The sequence below is a fragment of the Gasterosteus aculeatus genome, chromosome 4, assembly GCF_964276395.1.
Source record: "Gasterosteus aculeatus chromosome 4, fGasAcu3.hap1.1, whole genome shotgun sequence".
NCBI classification, from domain to species: Eukaryota; Metazoa; Chordata; class Actinopteri; order Perciformes; family Gasterosteidae; genus Gasterosteus; species Gasterosteus aculeatus.
In genome coordinates, this window is record NC_135691.1 from 30,880,800 (window position 1) to 30,901,644 (window position 20,845).

General features: G+C 44.5%; 1 protein-coding gene across 2 annotated transcripts in view; it reads right to left on the reverse strand.

The window, feature by feature from the left end:
- plxna4 (plexin A4) overlaps positions 1 to 20,845 on the reverse strand; it is a 198,880-nt gene that overhangs the window by 38,186 nt on the left and 139,849 nt on the right. For both annotated transcript variants that reach the window (XM_040175345.2, XM_078100305.1), the window contains exons 10-22: positions 17,823 to 18,023; positions 16,925 to 17,021; positions 15,269 to 15,459; positions 11,785 to 11,936; positions 10,944 to 11,067; positions 9,942 to 10,078; positions 9,287 to 9,454; positions 9,111 to 9,204; positions 7,676 to 7,915; positions 7,307 to 7,453; positions 6,487 to 6,721; positions 6,251 to 6,393; positions 3,948 to 4,216 (exon numbers count right to left, since the gene is read on the reverse strand). In XM_040175345.2, coding sequence (XP_040031279.1) covers positions 3,948 to 4,216; positions 6,251 to 6,393; positions 6,487 to 6,721; positions 7,307 to 7,453; positions 7,676 to 7,915; positions 9,111 to 9,204; positions 9,287 to 9,454; positions 9,942 to 10,078; positions 10,944 to 11,067; positions 11,785 to 11,936; positions 15,269 to 15,459; positions 16,925 to 17,021; positions 17,823 to 18,023 — 2,198 coding nt within the window. The remainder of the gene's footprint in view (positions 1 to 3,947; positions 4,217 to 6,250; positions 6,394 to 6,486; positions 6,722 to 7,306; positions 7,454 to 7,675; positions 7,916 to 9,110; positions 9,205 to 9,286; positions 9,455 to 9,941; positions 10,079 to 10,943; positions 11,068 to 11,784; positions 11,937 to 15,268; positions 15,460 to 16,924; positions 17,022 to 17,822; positions 18,024 to 20,845) is intronic.

Consider the following 20,845-nt stretch of genomic DNA (forward strand, 5'->3'; position numbering starts at 1 on the left):
TGCCTTTGAATGTGCGACTTCCATGGGCATCAATATTTCAGGATTAGTGTCCATTGTGTCTGTGCATTTGTGTGTGTAGGTTTTGTCCTGTGTTTCAGCTGCCACCTGCAGCCCCCCCCCCCCCCCGCCGCACCTTTCACCATTCAGACAGCCTCTTTAAGGAGCTCCACACTGAGGCATATGGGACGGGGGGAGAGGGGGGAGGGGGGTAATAATGTCTGCTGTGCCAGAGGGCAGGCCTGGCACCCCCTGCCAACATTGGCACAACACCTGGGGGGGATTAACTTCCTGCCTCTCGCTGTGCCCACACTTTTATATTGCCGCCCCGCCCGCCCGTCCTCCGTCCAAAGATCCGGGGGTCAACAAGGTCGCTTTTGATCTTTTCTTTCATGTGTTGTTTCTGTCCTCGTCCCTCCCTCTGGCTTCCCCAATCTGGATCCTGTAATCATATATACACTTCCAAATCCTCTCCATTTCCACAAATACAGCCCATCTATCAAAGGGATGAAAGGAGCGTTGAGAAAGGAGGAAGTGCACAGGGAAGGAGTGAGGGAGGGAGCAGTGGAAAACAAAACTAAAAGGAGAGAATAAATGGCTCGGACTCCTTCCTCACTTCTAATAGATAGTGTGTGTCTGTGTAAGTGGACAAGTGTGCAGCTTTTTTTTTTTTTTTTTAAGGCGAGGGTGCAAAAAAACACAAATACATTTCCACAGCGTATCTATTCAGAAATGGCCGTGTGTGCCGACTGTGTGTGTGAGAGCATCCTTCTGGCAGCAGGTGCAATAAGAAGCCGTGGCACCGGTTTTCTCCTGCTCATTTTCGATCGCAGCACAGTGCGACGGCGCTGCTTATAGATCTAACCGAACCATTTGGCACTACGGTTTTTCTAACACCCGTTATCCTAACGCAGTGCAACCTGTGCTTGGGTTAAAGCGATGAAATGTGCCGTGGCATGTTGGCTTGGTCGGGCTTGCCCACTTGGCAGCCGGTCAGAGGGGCAGCGGGCGTTGAGAATGATCTAGAGCAGAGGGAACCTGGCAGGGCCGAGTTCTACCAGTAGCATGTATTTGTGTTTTGGTATGAAAAGTTTTCTCAAAAAGTAACCTTAACGGCTTCCTAATTTGCGCCTGCATTTATTTGGTTCACACCTTAGAATAACTGTTCACTGCTATGTCATTATTTTTAGGATTAACGTCAAAGTTTTTCTACCCCAATAAACAAGGGAACATCTCCAAATGCGTATTCCTTCGTATCCATAATTTCTCACAATTAAGACAACGGAGCCACAGAGTGCGTTACGTGGTGTTCACAATGCGTAAAGCCCCCTGAGGCCAATTTGTGATTTTGGGCAACACAAAATAACTATAATTTAATTGAGATTAAAGTAAATGGTTAACCGTAAGACTCTACTTTTCATAAAACGGAGCAATGTTTTATCCGAACGGGTAACTGCATCGGAGAGTCTTGCCTGGTTTCTGTCACACGTTGAAAAAGCGCAGCTTGGGATCGGAAAAATTTCCATTCTCCACTTTACCTCCCAGTGAGGGAGATTGGTCATCATACGTGTCAAACAGTCTCACAGTGATGCATATATGCATTTATTCCGTCTATCACCACAAACATAAACCAACAACACATGTCCTTTGACAGAGATATCCGTAGAGTTGAACACGGGCATCTTTAGAAGTGATTGCGTATCTGAGCTGGAGCCAATGAGGCAAGAACATATTGGGCTTTCATCTTTGACCAACACCAAAACTGATATTTCCACACATCAACTGCAGCCAAACTAAACTTAAGGCTGTGGAAACACTGTAACTCTGCATGACGGGCATTGGAATGAAGGGAAGTGTGCGAGCAGTGAATCCAGCGAGGAATGCGACAGATGGCCGTGGAAGGCTCTCGTTAGTTAGCGTGCCTGGTGCATGTACTTCAGCACAGGTTGAGATGGGACAGATGGAAGGATGTGTATTTGCGTGTGGTGGGGGGGGGGAAAGACACACACATGTACGTACACGCACAGATTTCCTGGAAGAGGAGGCAGTGGGTAGCCGTGCTCAGAAGCTCTGCCAGAGACACACTGCTCACGCACTATAAGCATTGATTTAGCAATCAAGAGAACAGGGGAGGAGTAAGGGGGGGGGGGATATATTGGGAGAGCGAGTATAAGTGACGAAGAGAGGGAGGTAGAAGTTGTGACGGTGTGACACAAAGCTGCACAAGCTTCAGAACTGAAGACAAACAGGAGAGGGAGCGGCGGCGGGGTGAGGGAGAATAACACTCGAAATGAGCAAACACGGGGAAAGGAAGAAAGAAAGAGAGACAGAGGGAAGACATGAGAAATTAAAGCTGAGGAAGAAGAGACGTAGGGGTGCCGTCTCTCCAGACAGGACCGTGCCTCATCCTCACAGCCCTGTATGTGCCTGTGCATCTGGGCCATTTCCAGCTGCTTTCCAAGGACACAGCCAGCTCCTCACCGTAGGGCGGCGTAGCGTGCGGACACCACCTCATCACATCACACGACCCGAGAAGGAAGGACGAGGTGAAGACCGTCTGATCAGTGATCATCGGTATGGTGTGTGTAACAAACGGGCAATCACTGTGATGGCGCCCCCCCTATCCCCCCCCCCCCCCCTCCCCCCAGGTCCTTCCCCCTGGCAATTGCCTTGATGACGAGCAATGAGGAAAAGAAGAGCCGCAATGTGAGGACAAGGTGTACACGGTGTGTGTGCATTTGACTGCTGTTGGTTTGTCTTTGCAATATTTTTGAGCGACCACTCTTTAGAATTATCAATTATTTGTGGGTGCACGTACACGCCGCTGCAAGCAAGCAATCAAAGAGCTGAACACACACTTTGCCTTCATGCCCCAGCAGGCAGCTTCCCTTACTCGGTGACACAGCATTAAGTGTCTCTATTGTCCTTGACTACCTCCTCCCTGTCCCCCGTTACTTCACTGTTTAGTGGCTTCACCCATGCTCGGTGAGCTCTGGCCAGCAATCAATCCTGCCTGCTGCACACGGAGCGCATTAATCTCTCTCTGCATCACCGGGTAGCGTCCAAACAGGCCGACGTTAAGACGAGTCCGCGCCTACTGTCTTGTGGACGGTGCGAGGGCACAGCATTCGTTTCAGATCTCTGCACACGCGATATGCTTGTTGCATTTAATGCCGCGGATGAGTTTTTAACCAGGGAGAAAATCTCAATTTTAATTGAGACGAGAGAAGGACAAATTAACTGGTGACTTGCCTGTCAAATCGCGTGTGGATCCCAACAAGTATATATATATATATAAACATCAACGCACACATCACACACACACACACAGCAGCTGTACGGCAGCTGGTTTTCTCAAGTAACCATTATCAACATTTACCAAACGCCATGGGCAGGAAGTATAATCACATACAGTGCCGTGTTCAAGTGCCAGCCCTTAAAGCCTCGACTGCAAATCAAGGGAGGATTGTGACTGTGTTTGAGTGTGAGCTTTCACAGTTCTTCCCCTTTTCATAAATTAGAATTTTCTTTCCTCTTGAGCATTTTTAAATTGGATTCACTGCTAATTAAACATAATTAGCCCACTAATAATGTCCAGGGCAGTGCACGCTGCCGTCTGTGGGACGGCGCCAGCAAGTCAAGGTCACAGGAGTTAATCCAAACAGAAAAGGACACAGCCATAGTTAGACTAGCATAGCCTCTCATTGATAGGAACGGGTTGACGTTAACCATTAAACACATGTAAATCTATCTCTAAAGAAGTATAGTTGAATGTGTGTCACGGTTGTTCAGTGTCATTTTATCGTGGGAAAAAGAAGGAGATGGTCTGGAATAGAAAAGCTGTAAAAAAAAAAAAAGGGTCCCTAACCACTTTGGGAACTTGTTAGATATTAAACAGGAGGAAAGTTAAACTCTGTACTGATGTTGGTGACTTGGTGCCCGGCTCTCACCTGCGGAGCAGCAGCTTGGGATGGTTCTTGCTCTCCAGGTTGCGGTCAATGAGGTCGGACAGCAGGTGCTTTAGGACGTCGGTGGCGTACTCCAACTTGCTCTGCAGCACCGTCATGATGAGCGAGGCCACGTTGCCGCGGTCCCTCATGGAGAAACCACGCTGGGCCTCCAGAGTGCGAATAAAACACAGCAGGAAAACCTTGTTGTTGATGAGCTGGCCAAAGAGCTTCAGCCCCTTCTCCACCTGCTCCTGGCGGTAGCCCGGCACCTGTGAGAAAACAGGAGACAAATGTATATATTGGAAGAATCCTTAATGATAGTTGTAAATAATAATAATAATTAATATTATTGCTACATCAACACACATTAGTACTAATGAATAAAAGTGTTACTTAAAAGTGGGATAATAGGTGAAACATCTTCATGAATAAGGATGGAGAGACCAAGAATAAAAGAACCTCGGGAGACGAGGAATTTAACTTGTTTCGACGTTTGTAACATGTAGTCTGGAGGTTGGGAATAAAGGCGGGGAAACACTAAGCCTCTTGAGGGAATGTTTACCACTTGGATGCTGCAGCGCTCCACACTAACGCGAGCAGAACCGGAGCGCAGTGATGTGAATTCCCCTCATCCGAGACCAGATTCTGCTTCCTTTCTCAATTTAAATAGCACTTTTTTTTATCTGTCGTGGAAAGACGGCGTCTCTTTGTACCAAAGCCAGCTGTCTACCAGCATATGTTCATATGCGTTTACCTCTCCAAGCGGCCCCCCTCGTAATCTTCTGGGAGCTACTGTTAAATTGCAAGTCTAATTTTATACCGCCTGAAAAGAAGAGTACAATGTCGGTGACTTCCCGTGTGTTTTAGAGACTTGGCATGTGCTTATTTTTTTCATGTATGAACGCGTGTACAGGCACACGTTGAAATCTGGGATAAATGTTTTTTTTTGCCTTCTTTTGTGGATTTACACTCTACAACTATGCTGCTCCGTAATGTAACACAAACATGCCTACACACTCTCCCATCTGCATAGGTCACTGGAAGAGATGTGTTTCGCAGGCTCACAGGTGAAGCAGTAAAATCGCAACCGCCGCTAAAACTAAATAATTTATGTAGGAATCGAGAGGGAAGTGGAAAATATCCTGCTGTAAAAGCAAATTGTTGAGATCCATATAATTGGAACGACACATGCCAGACCACATTGTGTTTCTAATTCTAATATTCTAGTAATTCTAATTCTAGTCATTTTTAACTGGTATGTTATTTTTTTTTTTAATAATTCAGTCCAAATCAGCCTAGACAGAATTCCCACTATTTTAAAACATGTCTACAACCTAAAGTCAAAGATGTTTTTACTTTAAATGATTGCACATCAATAACAATTAAGCGGCGATCAACTGCCTGAGACAAGACTGCTATTTGTTTCATTAGCCTCCCATTCCACATGATATTCCTCTTACACTACACAATTTATACTAATTAAAACATAATTAGTATTGCTTATTACTAGGAAATTGTCATCAGGGATGGAGTGGCCAACCCCGAGGGCAGTGAAAAGGGGTCCATCATTCTCTTAATGGAACAAGACGACCTGCTCAATTATAGCTGTCTATCAATGTCACCACTGGGGATAAATTACTTGATTTTTTTTCCTTTTGCTTTCCTTCCCACTGATTGATTTTTAATTTGTATTTGAGGTGCAGAGAGAAAACGGAGCGGCGTCTCATATCGTTTGAGTTATTAATGAGATAGATATGAGGGGGGCCTTGTTTTTTTGTTTTTTAAGTGTTGCTGTCCGCTGTCAAAAGGCTTTTGTTCAGCAGACAGCAACACAAACAACATCAGTGGAAATTTCACCCACGGTGAACCATATTGTTGATTTGCTTGTTCATTTTTCTCGCAAATCAAATGAGGCTAATTGCATCAAGATCAGTCATTTGATAAGAGACTGAAGAACAGGCACATACAATTACTTGCACTATTCAAATTGAAATAAACTTCAAATACGTAACTGTTCTCTACATCTAAGAACCGCGGATCATCACAACTAATGTGTATATATCTATATTTATATAGATAGTTAAAATTGAGTAGATACTGTAGATGACCTCAGTCTTTATTGAAAAACCTTGATTTTGATGTTCTCCTGTGGTATTAAACATCTTGCAGAATGCATGCATCATCTATTGTACTAAGTGTTAAGTCAAGCACCATTTTAACCAACTATATAGTGTTCCTCTATTAGAACAGAGACTGGCTGCAGGGCGCTCCACAGTACAAGTTGAATAGCAGTGAAACCATACCTCCAGGTCTCGGAGGACAGGGTGTTCCTCGATTCCCGGGAAGAGGACCCTCATGGTGTAGGTCCTGTAGTCCAAGAAGGGGATCCCTGCTCCATCTAGATCACTGGTCAGCTCGTGGATGTCTGTCTGTAGCTCTGCAAAAGCTGATGGATAAAGCAGATATACGATCCAATTCATTTTCAACGGCAAAACAATTAGCTGATGATACCACGGCAGCTTTGGTATCAGCCTCATACCCTCTTTGCACTCCAGAGCCACGCGCGACTCGAGGTTGTCCATCTGCATCTGCAGCCTCTTTAACGTCAGGTCGCTCTCGCGAGACTTGCGCTTGTAGGCGATGAGGACCACCACGATGACGAGGATGAGCAGGGCCCCGGCCGCCGCAATGCCGATGATCGCCGAGCTGCTGAGCGGGCTGTCGGACGTGATGTGGACCACACCCGGGGAGAACTCGATACCACCCACGCGCGCCTTGTGATGTTGAAAGATAACAGGGGCAGATTATCACAAGTTAGCGCTCAGTAGACTCGTTGCACACGGCGGAAAGATTCCACGTATAATAAAAAGGATCTCATAATGACATAATATTGCTTCTGTGAAACCCTTTCTTTTTTATAAAGGTTCCCCAGGCCGACGGACGTACGTATTGATTTGCTTTTTTAAATGTGTACACATACTTATTTGTGTCCATCTCTCTCCATGACGCTGGCGTCAGGTGACAACATCAGGGAGCGCTTTGTTTAAAGTGGTCCGTCTTAAAACCTCAAATGGAATCTTTATTGAGTTGGCCGGGGCCCTAATCCTTCTTATTGAAGGCTCATTTGTTTGTCTTTTGTCTGCTTGTGGACACTAACAGGAACCACAGAGGCGATTTGATTAGATCGGTAGCTCGTCTCCAGGAGGACAAAGAGATGGATAGAAAGCAACCAAGCAAGAGGAATGTCCGTCCGTCTGTCAAAGCGTCATTTCGATCTGTGGGTCCGCCTGCCTTCTCCGCCATATCCTGCCTGCCTGTCATGTGTATGTGTGTGTGTCTCTCTTCTCTGTACGACTCACCAGGACCTTGTGTCGACCCGTCAGGTTGGGCGACTCACAGAGCAGCTGGGTCTCTGACACCGTCAACATGCAGGGCTTCTCGCCAATGAGAACTGTGTAGTTCAGCTTTCCATTTCCACCACTGGTTGGTGGGAGGAAGTTCCGCCCCTGCAGGAAGAATTCCCACAGTTACATGTTGTAAAATGTATAAAGAGGAGTGAGACAGTTATATATATATATATATATATATATATATATATATATATATATATATATATATATATATAAACGACAGACAATGCTGTAATAGGGAACTGAAAGTGACAACATTTTAAAACAATAAATACTGATTGTGAGTAGGTGACACCTACGTGACACCTATCCTCATACCTTCAGTATGATGGGGGATCCGGGTTTCAGCTCCAGCACCCCAGATACACTAAGAGGTTCAAACTCAGGATTGGGGTAATAGATAAAGTTGCTGTTGTTGAGTGCCATCAGAGCCTGCACATCGTCCAGTTTGAAGCCAAACTCATTTGGCCTCTCAGGCACCTCTTGCTGCCTGGCCAGACTGATGGGCAGCTCGGGGGCCTGGCACAGCATGGATGTAGGGCTCAGCACCTGGCACAACTGGCACGGGACAGGGACAGAGAGGGGGCACGTTATATATGTATTTATACAAAATGAGTGCAAGGAGAGAAATGTTGTGGATTTGAGGTGCGGCGGGGCCGTCATCATGTCTCAAAAGTTACCTCACTCGCCTCTTTGCAGCTAAAGCTTTGGCAAACTAGCACTTGAATGTGCACATATGCCAAAAAATCTGATGAGCAGTCAGAGTGACTCATTTATTTCACTAAGGAACCTGGAGACTCAATGAAAACTGGAAGCTCCTCTATGTCAAAAAGTACACAGAAGAACCTGTTGGAGTGTTTTTGTAAAAGGAAGCCGCTGAATAAGGTGCAATTAGGGAGCGTGCCACTATCCGGCTTTGATGTGTGAAGATTCAGGAGTGATTACTAGGTCTTAGCCTTCCTTCATTACCCTCCACAAAGACACCTCCATTCTCTATGATCTTCTCCTGTGTCTTTGACACATTCTTATTCTGTAACTCATCTTTCTCTATACCACTTTACTGCTCAATTATAGTGTACAGTACCAGTCAAGAGTGTGGAAACACTTTCTCATTGAATTACATGAGGAAAATGTCTCCAAACTTTTGACTGGTACTGTAACATATTTCAGTCTCTTATCTCACTCACTCTTTCATTGCAGCACGTCTACTTCATGTTTGTTCAAAGTGCAACTGCCCGTACGGTGGCTTGAGACACAATGCGCACTGAAAACATATGTGAGCACAGATGCTAAACGTGGTGCAGGCTCATGCTCAAATAGACCATGAAGATAGCATTACCGCCTTTTGTTACTCCCTCTTCTTTCAATCAGATCACAGAGACCCTCGTGTGGCTTTATCTATCCTCCCCTGGGCAAAAGCGTGAATAGAGGGCAGAAGAATTTGATAAGGGACGATCTCTGTGGTTTTCAGTTGTGGAGTGGAATCACGCCAATCTGTTATTAATTCAAATGCAACCTGTTGACCATCTACTACGCCCTCTGAGCGTTTCCTCTGACCCGTTTACCTCAAAGGGTTCAATGAAGCATTTAGTCATGCTAAATTACTCACAATCTTACCATTCCTCATTCCTATGGGACGACTAGTGGGGGTAAAGCTATTTATTTATTTATACATCTCCTTCAGGTATTTGACCGTGGTTTGTGTTCCCCCCTCCAGATGAAGCTTAAGGCCTCTTCTTTAATCATCACTCACGTTGAGTGTCTCGTGGCTGTTGTATTTGGCTCTGATGAGAGGAGTCTGAATGATGTCCAGGTTTGTCCCCGTCACCATCACTGGAGTGTGTCCACTGAGAAGGAGGAGAGGTCAAAGGTCAGATTGTTTTGATATAGAGATATTAGTACCGGCTACGACATGCCCGTGCGGCGTACCTGTAGATGCTCCACTCAGGCTCCAGCTTGGTGATGGTGGGATCTTCCACGTACTCAAACCGCAGGTCTTTCTGGAGGTGAGCCTTGTCTATGCTCACGGACACGGACACGTTTCCGCAGCCATTCAGGGAAGCGTGTGTGCGGCAGGTGAGCCACTGGCCGCCCCTCCTGAAGTGATGACAGGATGATGAAAACCGGTAATTAGTCGGTCATAGACGACCAATATAATTTTATCCGAGAGTACATTACACTGTGTGGAAACTCCAGAGTGATCTCTCCTGCTGTTCATCACTGCTAAATCATTCACAAACCAATATCAATATAATGCTGAAGATGGTTGAGTGGTTACGTAAAGATGGTTTATTGACGGAACATGGAATATTGCATTGATCAGTGGTGGTGGATTACAATATGCGTTTTCTCTTCTGAAAGAAATACACAAAGCAAAAGATTCACGTGTTTGCTTTCCGTGATCATGACCGCTTTCCTTTCTTCAAGGACATCTAACTACCGTGTCGGTTAATGTTGGGCAAGAAATGATGGGGCAAAGAGGAAAACTGTCAGAAGCGTTTGACTATCGCGGACTTTGACTGAGCTTTTAATTGACCGTTTAAGTGAGATTGGCAGGATCAGCTCTGGCTTGCTCCCCACTAACCTCAGATAAGTGCACGGCTGGTCTTTAAACATGATTGACACGTTGCTCCCAGCGTCAAGGTGGCTGCCGGTGATGTTGACGACGGTTCCCCCGGAGACCGGACCTCGACTGGGCTTGAGGTTGATAATCCTCGGAATCTGGAGAAGGGGCAGAGGTTGTAAGGCCACAAGTCAATCAGAGGGTGGAATCAAGGTGAATAAATGATGAGTTAACTTCTTAAAGTTAAACACACTATTTACCTCATTAATAGGCAAAGCATTTCAATAGTTGGGACACAAATAGTGGCATTTTGTAATTAGCCTGCACGCTCTAGAGGAACCTCGACTGATCATTCTCAGGTAAATATGCCTCTGAGGGTTAGTATGTAACTGCACCACCTACGTACACGATACTGTGGAGGAAAGCTTTGACACAGCAGCGACTGATGCATTCCACCTCCTCTTTCAGTTCATTTCGCCTTCTTATAATCTCATCTGCAGCCTGTTGCGTGGTGCGACATCGAGACCTAACATCATATAATCCCTGCAGAGACCTGGTGGAGAAATAAAACCTAGCCAGCTCCCGTTGATGGATGGCAGTAAAAGCGATGACTCCATAAACGAGTACATAATGGCAACAACTGCACATTCATTTGAGAGCGTGCGGTTGACACTGATGAATTGCGTGCAAAGTTGGTTTTGAAAGAACACAGAAAGTGTGTTAGGCGTGAGATTTTATGTGTTCATGTCAGAGGAAGGCATTTATTACCATAAGCGTTTCTTCCTCATTCTGCACTCATTAGTAACTGACTGCCTGTTATGTCTCAGCGCTGTTACACGCTTGAGGAATGCTGAGAGGTAGAAGCTCTGTCTGGCGAGGTGCAAACATGCAGAGTTTGACATATGCAGCATGTGTGGAAAGAAGTCGCCTGGAGTCTTTTCAACCATCAAATCAAGCTGCAAAGTACACTTTTTTCCAAATGAAAAAAAACAAAAGGATCAGCTATCGGAAGCGTGGACTCACCACAAAGTAGTAGTACTTGGAGGACTTCGCCATGAATTCTGGTCTGCACTCGCCAACCCCGACGCAGACCTGTACGTTCCCAGTATACTGGCTCTTCTCGGCTTTGCCCATCTCACACACAATCCTGGAAACACAGTTGCATCATTGTGGAAGATGTAAAAAAATTAAAAAAAATAAAAGATATAATAACATAGAGAAATGCATGTGCAGACACACCTAAATGTACACGCCTCACACAAATAAGCCTGTAGAAAAACACCGGAGCGGTTTGCCATTCTAGCAAATTATGTAAATAGAAATGGACCTAAGCTTGTTAAAACCCAAATAAAATAATGCTTATTATGGTGCATTATTTGGCACCAATTTCACCTTTCGAACAATGCCAACTTGTGGGAGAAAAGGGAAAAAGTCCTTTTATGTATGACCTCAAGTACAGCCACCTCTTCTGCCGAGTCAGCATTTGCTTAGAAAGTGCCGGCACATAACTTACTTTCTTAGCAGACGAAGCCCTGGCTCTAGTGATAAGCCAACTTTAAACTAGTTTAGAATAATTTGAAAGACGGCCCCACTGTAAGGGACCAAAGCTCAGGATTAAACTCAAAAGTGTAATCTCCTGAACTTTCCCAAATGATTATGGGCATGTGTGTTAATGTGTGTGTGTGTGTGTGTGTGTGTGTGTGTGTGTGTGTGTGTGTGTGTGTGTGCGCGCTAATATGAAATGTGGGTGGCTCTCTGTTCACCAGCGCAGTAGATATTATAGGTTTTCCATTAATTGCCGTTTTCCTCTGGCTGCTGTGGACATGCTTTGTAAAGCAAATTCCAAATATCAAACGTGACTTACTGTTCAGCAGGTATGTAGCCCTCACGTATCGGGGAGCAATCCACCTCGGCCACCTTCACGTTGTCCTGAATCTCTCTGAACTCCAGTCCCAGGTTCTCACCACGAATAGTTACTAGTGTGCCGCCCTCCCTGGGACCCCGCAGAGGTGTGATCTGTGGGAAGTCAAGACTGGAATTTATTATTTGGGAGATGTTTTGTTTGTTTTGCTACACGACAAGCATTGGTTAGTAGCGGGTAGAATTCTGCTGTAAAATAAGCTGTAGTTTCATTAAAAAAACAAGTTGATACAATTTTAGATGTGAAAATTGAAGATGGGAACATGTAATAGAAGGTGTGAAATAAATGACATCTTTGCTTCTCTCTGTCTCGTGTCGATGTATATTATGTAAAATCAATGGAAATAGTTTAAAAACAAAAATGCAATTCATCAGAATATTCAAAAGAAAACTGAAATAATAATTGCTTTTAGATTTGGCAAATAATATCAACACTGCATTGTGCCAAACAGTTCCTGGACTCAAAATAAATTGGCTAACATTAAAAAGCTATTTAAATGTGTTCATAATTAAGCAGCCCCATTAGCTGCAATAGGTCTACCAACCCCTTGTCAGAACTGTACACATTTATAGACCAATATCTTAAATTACTAATTCATTTAAAATGAGCGTGTCAAACGATTAGGCAATCCATGGCAGTGCACAGTATATTCATGTTATGAAGAGCTTTGTGTAATAGTGACAGAGTAGAAATGATGAATGTTAAGTAGCGTCTGAAAATGAACCCTTTTAAAAATATTTTGTCATCGAAATGTGGGATAAAAATTCTATGCAAAAGCCAAACAGGCTGCACAGGCATCTATGAATGAGCAGGTGATAATAATAGGAATGCATTTGAATTTAATGTTATCAAATTATTAAGCTTTTTCCGCTACCAGGTTATATAAAGATGGGGATGGGAGAAACGGCTGCAGAAGGGAGACAATAAACAACAACATAACAGCTCCAGCGACAGCTAAGGGGTCAAGACTCCGGGTCAAGGGCTTGTCATTTCTCAATCCTGTATTCGCTGAAGACCACGACACTATATAACATAAGATTAAGTTAAAACTTGGCATCGGGTGACACCTTCGCAGTAATCACAGTGTCCTTTGATTCATCAGCAACTTCTCTCACGGTTGAAGAAGCGGTTCCAACATCCATCCTCGCTTTGCTCACACAATTCCTTGTTGGCCAGTGAGCGTGCACCAGGCCGGCCCATATGGATGGATGTTAGAGACAGACAGAGACTGCTCTGTTTCGATCGGTCTCCGTCAAATAGAAGTATTCCATGCTGCAGAAAGGGGGCCCAGCTTCAACCGTGCTATGTCACCATGCCCCCTGAACAAGATCGATCCCACGGATTGTCACAGGAGCCGAGATTCAGTTTCAGCAAGAGTACTGTGTGAGTGTTTGATTGAGGCTTTATCTCATGGCTGGATGCTCTTGCTTGTTGTGGCATCATCATTATTATGTTACAATCAGATAAGCATTAAAATATCGTTTGCCTTTTTTCCCCAAAGAAGTAAACTCATAAAAAGTCAACTCGCTGGGCTGGAAAGGAACCAGCCAATCGGATGACAGAGGCGAGCTCAGACCAGGTCATGCACAACGCAGGACTAGTGGCTGCCATGTGGGAGATATCGTTATAGTATGCTTCAGAGTCTCTGATTAATAAGGCTCCCTGCTGATATCGTAATGAAAAAAAGCGCCAACAGGGAACGGGGCTACAATACATGCAATTAAAAAGATTGCTAACAAAGCATCGTGGCTCTCCATCTATTAGCAAATATGGAGGATGGAAAGGGACACAGAGTTTGCACTCCAAGATCTGTTGATGAAGGGTGCGTTATAAAAAAAAAAGGCTATTATTATTATTATTATTATTATTAAGAGTTAAAGAGGAATAGCAGAGGAGAAGGAAGAAGCAAAAGAGTGAAAAAGAGGGAGAGACTCAATGAGGCGTTGATTAGATTTGTGACTTTGACAAGATAATTGACGGTTGGGCAGAGGCAAACACTTAATCACTTCTCCCGCTCTCTCCCTTTCTATTCCCATCTTTCTACGCGAGTCTCTCCCTCTCATATTGTTGATGGGAGATGTCACTATAATGAAGCGTATTAGAATGCATTACGGCCCTGGTTGTCTTGGAAAAGTCCTCACTCCTCACTCGCTGACAGTTCTTATGGGGGACGTGAGAAGGCTGCAATATGTCCCGGCTGCAGCCTCGGGGATGCAAGGAGAGAAGCACGACCCATCTCTAAGAATTGATCCAGTTCTTGGGTTGAAGACAAACATCGGGGAGGAGGTGCACTTCAATAACCTCAACTCCTTTGACATGCCAGACATATGTGCACCTATGAGCAGATGGGGAGGTAGTAACTCTCCAGTTTGGACATGTCTACAGTACGTCCTCAGTGTGCACAGATTCCAGATTTGTTTCACTCAGTGTCGGACAATCCTTCTTCATTAAGATAAAAAAAACACAAGAAGAATCTGCTGGAACCCATCAGGTGAACATGATCAGTGGAGATTCAAGATTATGAGGAACAACAGGGTTTACGATGCCGCTCTCAGTAAATCTCCACCAAGGTCAGCCACTTATCTGTATGCCGGTCTGTGTAGGATGGTGCAAAGACAGGAGAGCGGACAGCTGAGAAGGGATTAACCTTCCGTTCCTGCATCTCGCGCCTCTCTGTCCAAACCCATCGCTACCCTGGACGCCAAAAGGGATTCCCCTCTCTGTATCTGTATCCGCTCCTTATGCTCTTACTAGCGGATGCTGCACGGCGGGCCTTACTATGCATCATGGGGACATGGAGAGGCTGTAGGGGTATTCGTTCGTCCGCCCAATCACCATGATTCACATGACTCTATTGCTGCTCAGCCTACCTTCATGTAAACCGAATCCATCCTCTTCTATCTTTGCCTGGGCATCTGTGGATTGCATTGGAAAGAAGGATGTTCTTTCCAATGCATCCGCTCAGCTTTCATCTGGCTGACCTTTCACCCTACTGCTATTGGCTCCCTCATATGAACTGCAGAGGTCAAGCCCATTTGCGTTCGACATATAACTAGCAAGTTTGAGGATAATTTGCCTCTGGCATGGTCCATCGTAGGATCGTGTGTTTACATTGAAAATAAGATTCAGTAAACAATAACAACTCTTATGCTACTTGGTATTAAGGAAAGAAAACTACAGAGGTGTCTTCCTAGGATTTCTGTAATTGTGATTTTAGTATATCACTATCATTCAAACCTCTAATTAGCGAATGCCTAACAGCATATAAAAAAAAAGATGTAAACTATATTAAACTAAACTAATGCACTCAGATTGAATAGCTGCTGTGGCTTGGTAGCATTGCTCGATCCACCTATATGCTTGTGTGTAAAGTATGTTTGCATTGTGGACACTTTGATCAGCGTCCTGGTGTGTGTGTGTGTCCCACCTGTGTGATCCTTGGGTGGGTGCACTTGCTGTTGATGCCGTTGTGCTCCAGCCACTGGTTCTCGGGGTAGGGACAGTGTTGTTTGAGTGTGCAGCGGTTCTCTCCTTTGCACCAAACGCATCCAAACAGCGGGTCTGCCTTCAGACACAAACCACAGCTTCCACGCTGGGCGTCGCACTTGTACAGATGGACTAAAAGAGAGGGAGGAAAGACAGCAGGGGGGGGGGGGGGGGGGGTAAGGATAGAGGGAGAAAGAGTGGATAACTCATGAGAACCACCTTTGTCGAAATGATTGCTGAACAGCAAATGCATGCAAATTAATTTAGCGCAAAAGCCTCTAAAATAATGGACATTTCAACACTTTGAAATACACATTAACTAAAATGTCAGTTGTTTACCCAAATCTCTAAATGTCTGTCTGTGAATATGCAAACACCAAAGTGCATATTTTGAGAGCGACATTCGCTGATATCTCAGTCTCATTATTTCCCCATCTATCATCATCATTACATACTCCCTCTCTGTCTCAGAGTTCCCTACACTGCTGGTTCTCGCCTCTGCTCATTCACCGTGCATTTAACATATTATCTCCATGGCAACGGTCCAGCCATTTTCTCTTTAATTGCCATCAGATGCACGTGTGATCCGTCCATCAAATGCTGATTGGGAGCATCGTTCTCCACAGGCATAGAAGAACTCTCTGGCTAACGCTTTCGTTGCTTCTTTGATTTTACACACAGGCTTAAGGATGTGTTTTTGTTTTTGACTCAGACACATAATCATAAAATAAAACAAAGAATGTACAAACTTTGCCTTTCAGCACAGTTCCATGTTGCCGTACCATCCATATTTTAACAATATGTTTCTACTGCCTACGGTTAAGATGAGTTGTTTTCCTGTCAGAGAACTACAACCCCCAGCATGCGGCGGTTTTCCCACCACAGCATGGATCCCTCAGTGCGCTGCATTGCCAGTGGCCACGCTGAATCAAGCCAAGCAGCAGAGTACTGAAAAGCTTACAAATCAGCACTGAGCTGACACTCCACATACAGTATACTGCGAGTAGATGGAAAACTGGACAGGAAGAAATTACCGGCAGCAATGTAGATAATGTGTTACCTATTTTCAAATAGCCTGAAATAATAATGTCATTTTAGCTTCAATGATTATCATTATTGGTTATGTATTTTCCTTCCGGCTGTAATTACATGTGGTTTTTCCTCTGAAATGTATGACAGTAAAGCAAATTAACTCCCGGTGAGAGCGGAAATGAAATGTTTGTGAGGAGGCAAAACAATAGATTTTGGACATAACAGTCCGACAGTAAAGTGCAGGACAAACAGTGACCAATGGAGACAGACCTAAGGAGGGAAAGTGTGTTAAAGTTAACCACTCTACATGGCAACATCAGGGGATGGATGCTGCACCTCAGCACACTGCCTGCCTGTTGCCATGGAGACCGGCTCCAAGGGCAATAATGTGGAAGCGGCAGCTTTACTGTGTGTTTGAGTCCATGTGAGGTTTAAATGAGAGTTTATTAGAGACTGTGTCAACTCAATGTGTGTGGAAGAACTGCGAATGAACTGATTTGGATTCAAAAAGGTGTGTGTGAGTGTGTGTGTGTGTGTGCAAACTAGTGCCTGTGTGTATGCTCACCTTTGTTGTGGGCGGGGTTGTCAATGCTGAAATCTCCGTTCCAGATGACGGTCAGCTCCACAGGTAGACTGCTCATCTCCATCCCATCATAGAAATACTATCACCATGGCAACCAGAGAGGGAAAGAATAAGAGACAGGGAGGAGAAGATGGGAGGTAGAGAGATGAACCATTGAGCTACTTTAACGGTCTATCATCTCCGGGTCCAAAATGCTCGGTTGTAACAAAAAAAACCTGAATGTAAAAATGATCATCAACAGGTGGCTGTAGACTCTGATTTTGCAAACACAATATGCACACAAAAGATCTTTCAAAGACGTTATTGTATTTCATTTGATTCTTATTCTCAATTTCACAGAAAGTTGTTGCCTAAATCATAATTGTCTATTAAATTAGTTTCCTTTCAGAACTGCTCAATCAAAGTACAACATTTGGTTGGTATTATGATGAATCCAATAAATCCCAAGAGCTCTACACACAGATAAACACACACAGTGGTGATGATAGACAGGAAGATGAGATGTTCTTGTATCAACAGACGATTAGCATCAACATCAGAGGAAAGCCCTTTCTGCTCGCCTTTCATTGCTGTCAATGCATTTTTCAGGCAGTGAATGAAGCATCATCTTAGGGAGCGCTATGCAGGAGAGTCAGGCGCTTGTCTTTTCTTACCCACGGGCTGGCTGCAACAAGACAAATATGTGTGCGTGTGTGTGTGAGAGAGTCTGTGTGTACTCCACATCGAAAATGTATCATGTTCATCTTAATGGGAAAGCTTTATAGAAATGGGCCGTTTTGACAGATGTGCTGGTGTGCAGTGGTCAATGATGATATCCCAGAGAGGTTGCAAGTAAAGTTTACACACACATTTGCAGATACACACACACACTCATTCTCACCGATGTGTTTTGGCACTGCACTGAGGAGCTGTTGAAACGCAAGGCAGGGACTCTGTGCTCGTTCCCCTGGATGGTCAGCAGACACTCGTACCCCCTCTGCCCAGACTGCGGCTGGGGGAGGTTCTTCGCCCGTAGTGTGATGGGCTTCACCACGTTGACCGGCACCAGGATCCTATCCGCCGGCAGTAACTGGGGACACCCCTGTGAGAGAGACAAAATGAATGGGGAGGTGGAGGGTAGCGTGTTACTATGGGTTTAAATATCAGGTTATGTTAGTTGATTTATTGCTTTTACGCGTGTACCCATTTTTTACATTACATTCATATGAAAAAGATAATGAAAAGCCCAACATTTTTAATTGGGTACACTCAGGATGATAGTTCATCGCACCAAATAATATAATAATATATACTGAGTGACATTTGGTGTACTGTGAAGTCACAGACCAATCAACACTCTCATCATGTAGCAGACCACCCGGTACTTGATTTAATTGAATGAAACTCAGGATTCACTGCTTTCATCTTGTTTTAGTGCTTTTATCTGAGTCAAGTCAAGTCAAGTCATTTTATTTTGTATAGCCCAGAATCGCAAATTACAAATTTGCCTCAGAGGGCTTTACAGTCTGTACACATACAACATCCTCTGCCCCGAAACCCACCATCGGCACAGGAAAAACTCCCCAAAAAATGAAAAAACCCTTACAAGAGGGGAAAAAAGGGAAGAAACCTTAGGGAGTCAGTTCCTGTTTTGTTGGGATCAGAGTCCCTTGGTTGAACCTGCTCATGGTCAGTGTGAGTTAAGAGCGCGCTGATGTTAAAATAGACACTAATGCAGAAATGAGATGAGCTCTCAATTTGAATTTATGTTTGCTTTGGGTGTTCATGTTTGTGTTCAAGAAGGAAAGGTGTCACTGGAGGATCGAAATTAGGTTGATTTCTGTCTGTGCAGCAATTTGGGAAATAATTAACGTCAGAGGGAGGAGGAGACGAGTCGCTCAGCAATTGGAGGTCTGATATTAAGAGCCAATCAATTCAGGTGTGAGGAGCTGGCTGCATGTAGAGCACCGATCACTTGCCTTCAAGACGAAGAGAAAGGGAGAGACGAGAAGGAACACGTGAATAGCAGTGACAAGAATAGTAAAGTGACTGACAAGCAGGGAAAGGTGAGGAGGGGGATCAAAGGAGGGAAAAGATAGTAAATAGGGAACAGTACTCCTCTAAACTGTTTCATGTTAATGCCGCAGAGCGGCGGCTAGAGCAAAACACGCAAAATGACAGAGAGGAATAGCGAATCGCTGGAAAAAAGGCAAAATATAAATATTAAGTATGTGCGACGGGGGAAGCGTCAGCCTGTCAGAGAGGCAGAGGGAAAGAGGTTGAAAAGAAAGAGCGCAGATAAGGTGAGCGCCCGCATGGATGGAGCTGGGGGGGAGTGAAGCATGGCGCACGTTGAACTGGGTGATAACACTTGTTTGAAGTTCATTAAAAGCCACTTGATTGGGTTAGGCTGAATGACTGACTGGGTGGCTGAGTGGGGAGAGAGAGAGAGAGGGGGGACGCTGTGTCACACTATTCACAAAGTCATTATAGATAAATGACACACGGGGTGAGTGAGTTCAGTGGTGGAAGGAAGAAGTGCTGCGCGTGTGTTTGCTCTTCCGAATCTCATTTTCCTAAGAACCGAGGGTTGTATTTGGAGAAGGAGAATGGGTGGGAGAGCAAAGAGAGATGCATGGTTCATTTTTTTAATCACATCTTTTCCAGTTAATACACATGAACAATAGGGGACAGTAAATTTGATCTGTTCTGTGGAAATGAAGGCACGGGAAGCACCGGAGTATGACTTGAGCAGAGTTTTGAAGACATAGATCTGCGGCGATAGCGGCACGTGGTAATAGGATTGTGCACGTGAGCATCAAGTGCTCTTTTAGATTCAAGCAGCTTCAAGGTTTACACCCAGACATGCGAGCAACAACAAACACACACAACTTGTGTGCACACTTGTGTTTGTACACGCGTATGCAAGCGCATACAAATAATAAACGGCTGCCTTGGAATCTCATTGCAGTAAGAGATGAGCAGCCACAGTCAACAGCATCTCCTGCATCGTTTGCCTTCATGACAACATGTCCTGGAGATAGAAAACTTCAAAAAAGCAACTTCCAACAACTGTTGACTACATACAGAAAAAGCAGAACCAAAAGCTTAATTCTCAGCCTTTCTATCTTTTACAATAAAAGAAACCGCAGGAAAAAAAAATCTATTAATGGCCTCAATAGCAAATGAATAATGTCAATTGTGTCCAGGAATCCACAAGCATGCAACTGTGTGCACCGTCGGCACGGCGTGTTTTTTTCTCCCACCTAGAGCGGCTCTCTCTGTTTGCATGTGTACGTACACATGCAGACAAAACAATGCGACGCACTGCGATGGTTGCCAGTAGCCCCCCTGGGGCCAAGTGGGCTTTCAGTGGTTTCAACAAACACACACGTACCATTCTAGCTGGCTGCTGAGGCCAGCGTGGTTGGCAGTAACGCTCGATGTCTCCCCTTGAGAGTTATGTCAACATTTAGGTTGATCTAATGTCAGTGCATTTATTTCTGCTCCCACCCTCGACGACTCGCGATAAAGAAGAGGGGACAAACGCAAATTGTGGACAGATATCGCACAGCGATATGCACTCATTGTATTTGAATTCAAATACTGTTGAGTGTTTACTGGTTGTCTCCTTCCAATAGGAGAAGGAACAATAAATACAAATGAATGTAATGAAAACAATCTGCAGACGGGTCAAAGGAAGTGGGGAAAAAAAGTGTTTGTATTTTGGGTAAAACAGACCAAGTAATAAACATGTGTTGATTTGTGCGGAAATATGAATCTCCGTAAAAGGCCAATAGTCATGTAATCACGCTAAAGCACTGGAAAGAGAAAAGCACCCTTCAATAGCATTACTCACCCTAACCACATAATAAGAGCTCCTTTAAAAAAAAAAATCCATAGAGTAATTACCCTTAATTTTCC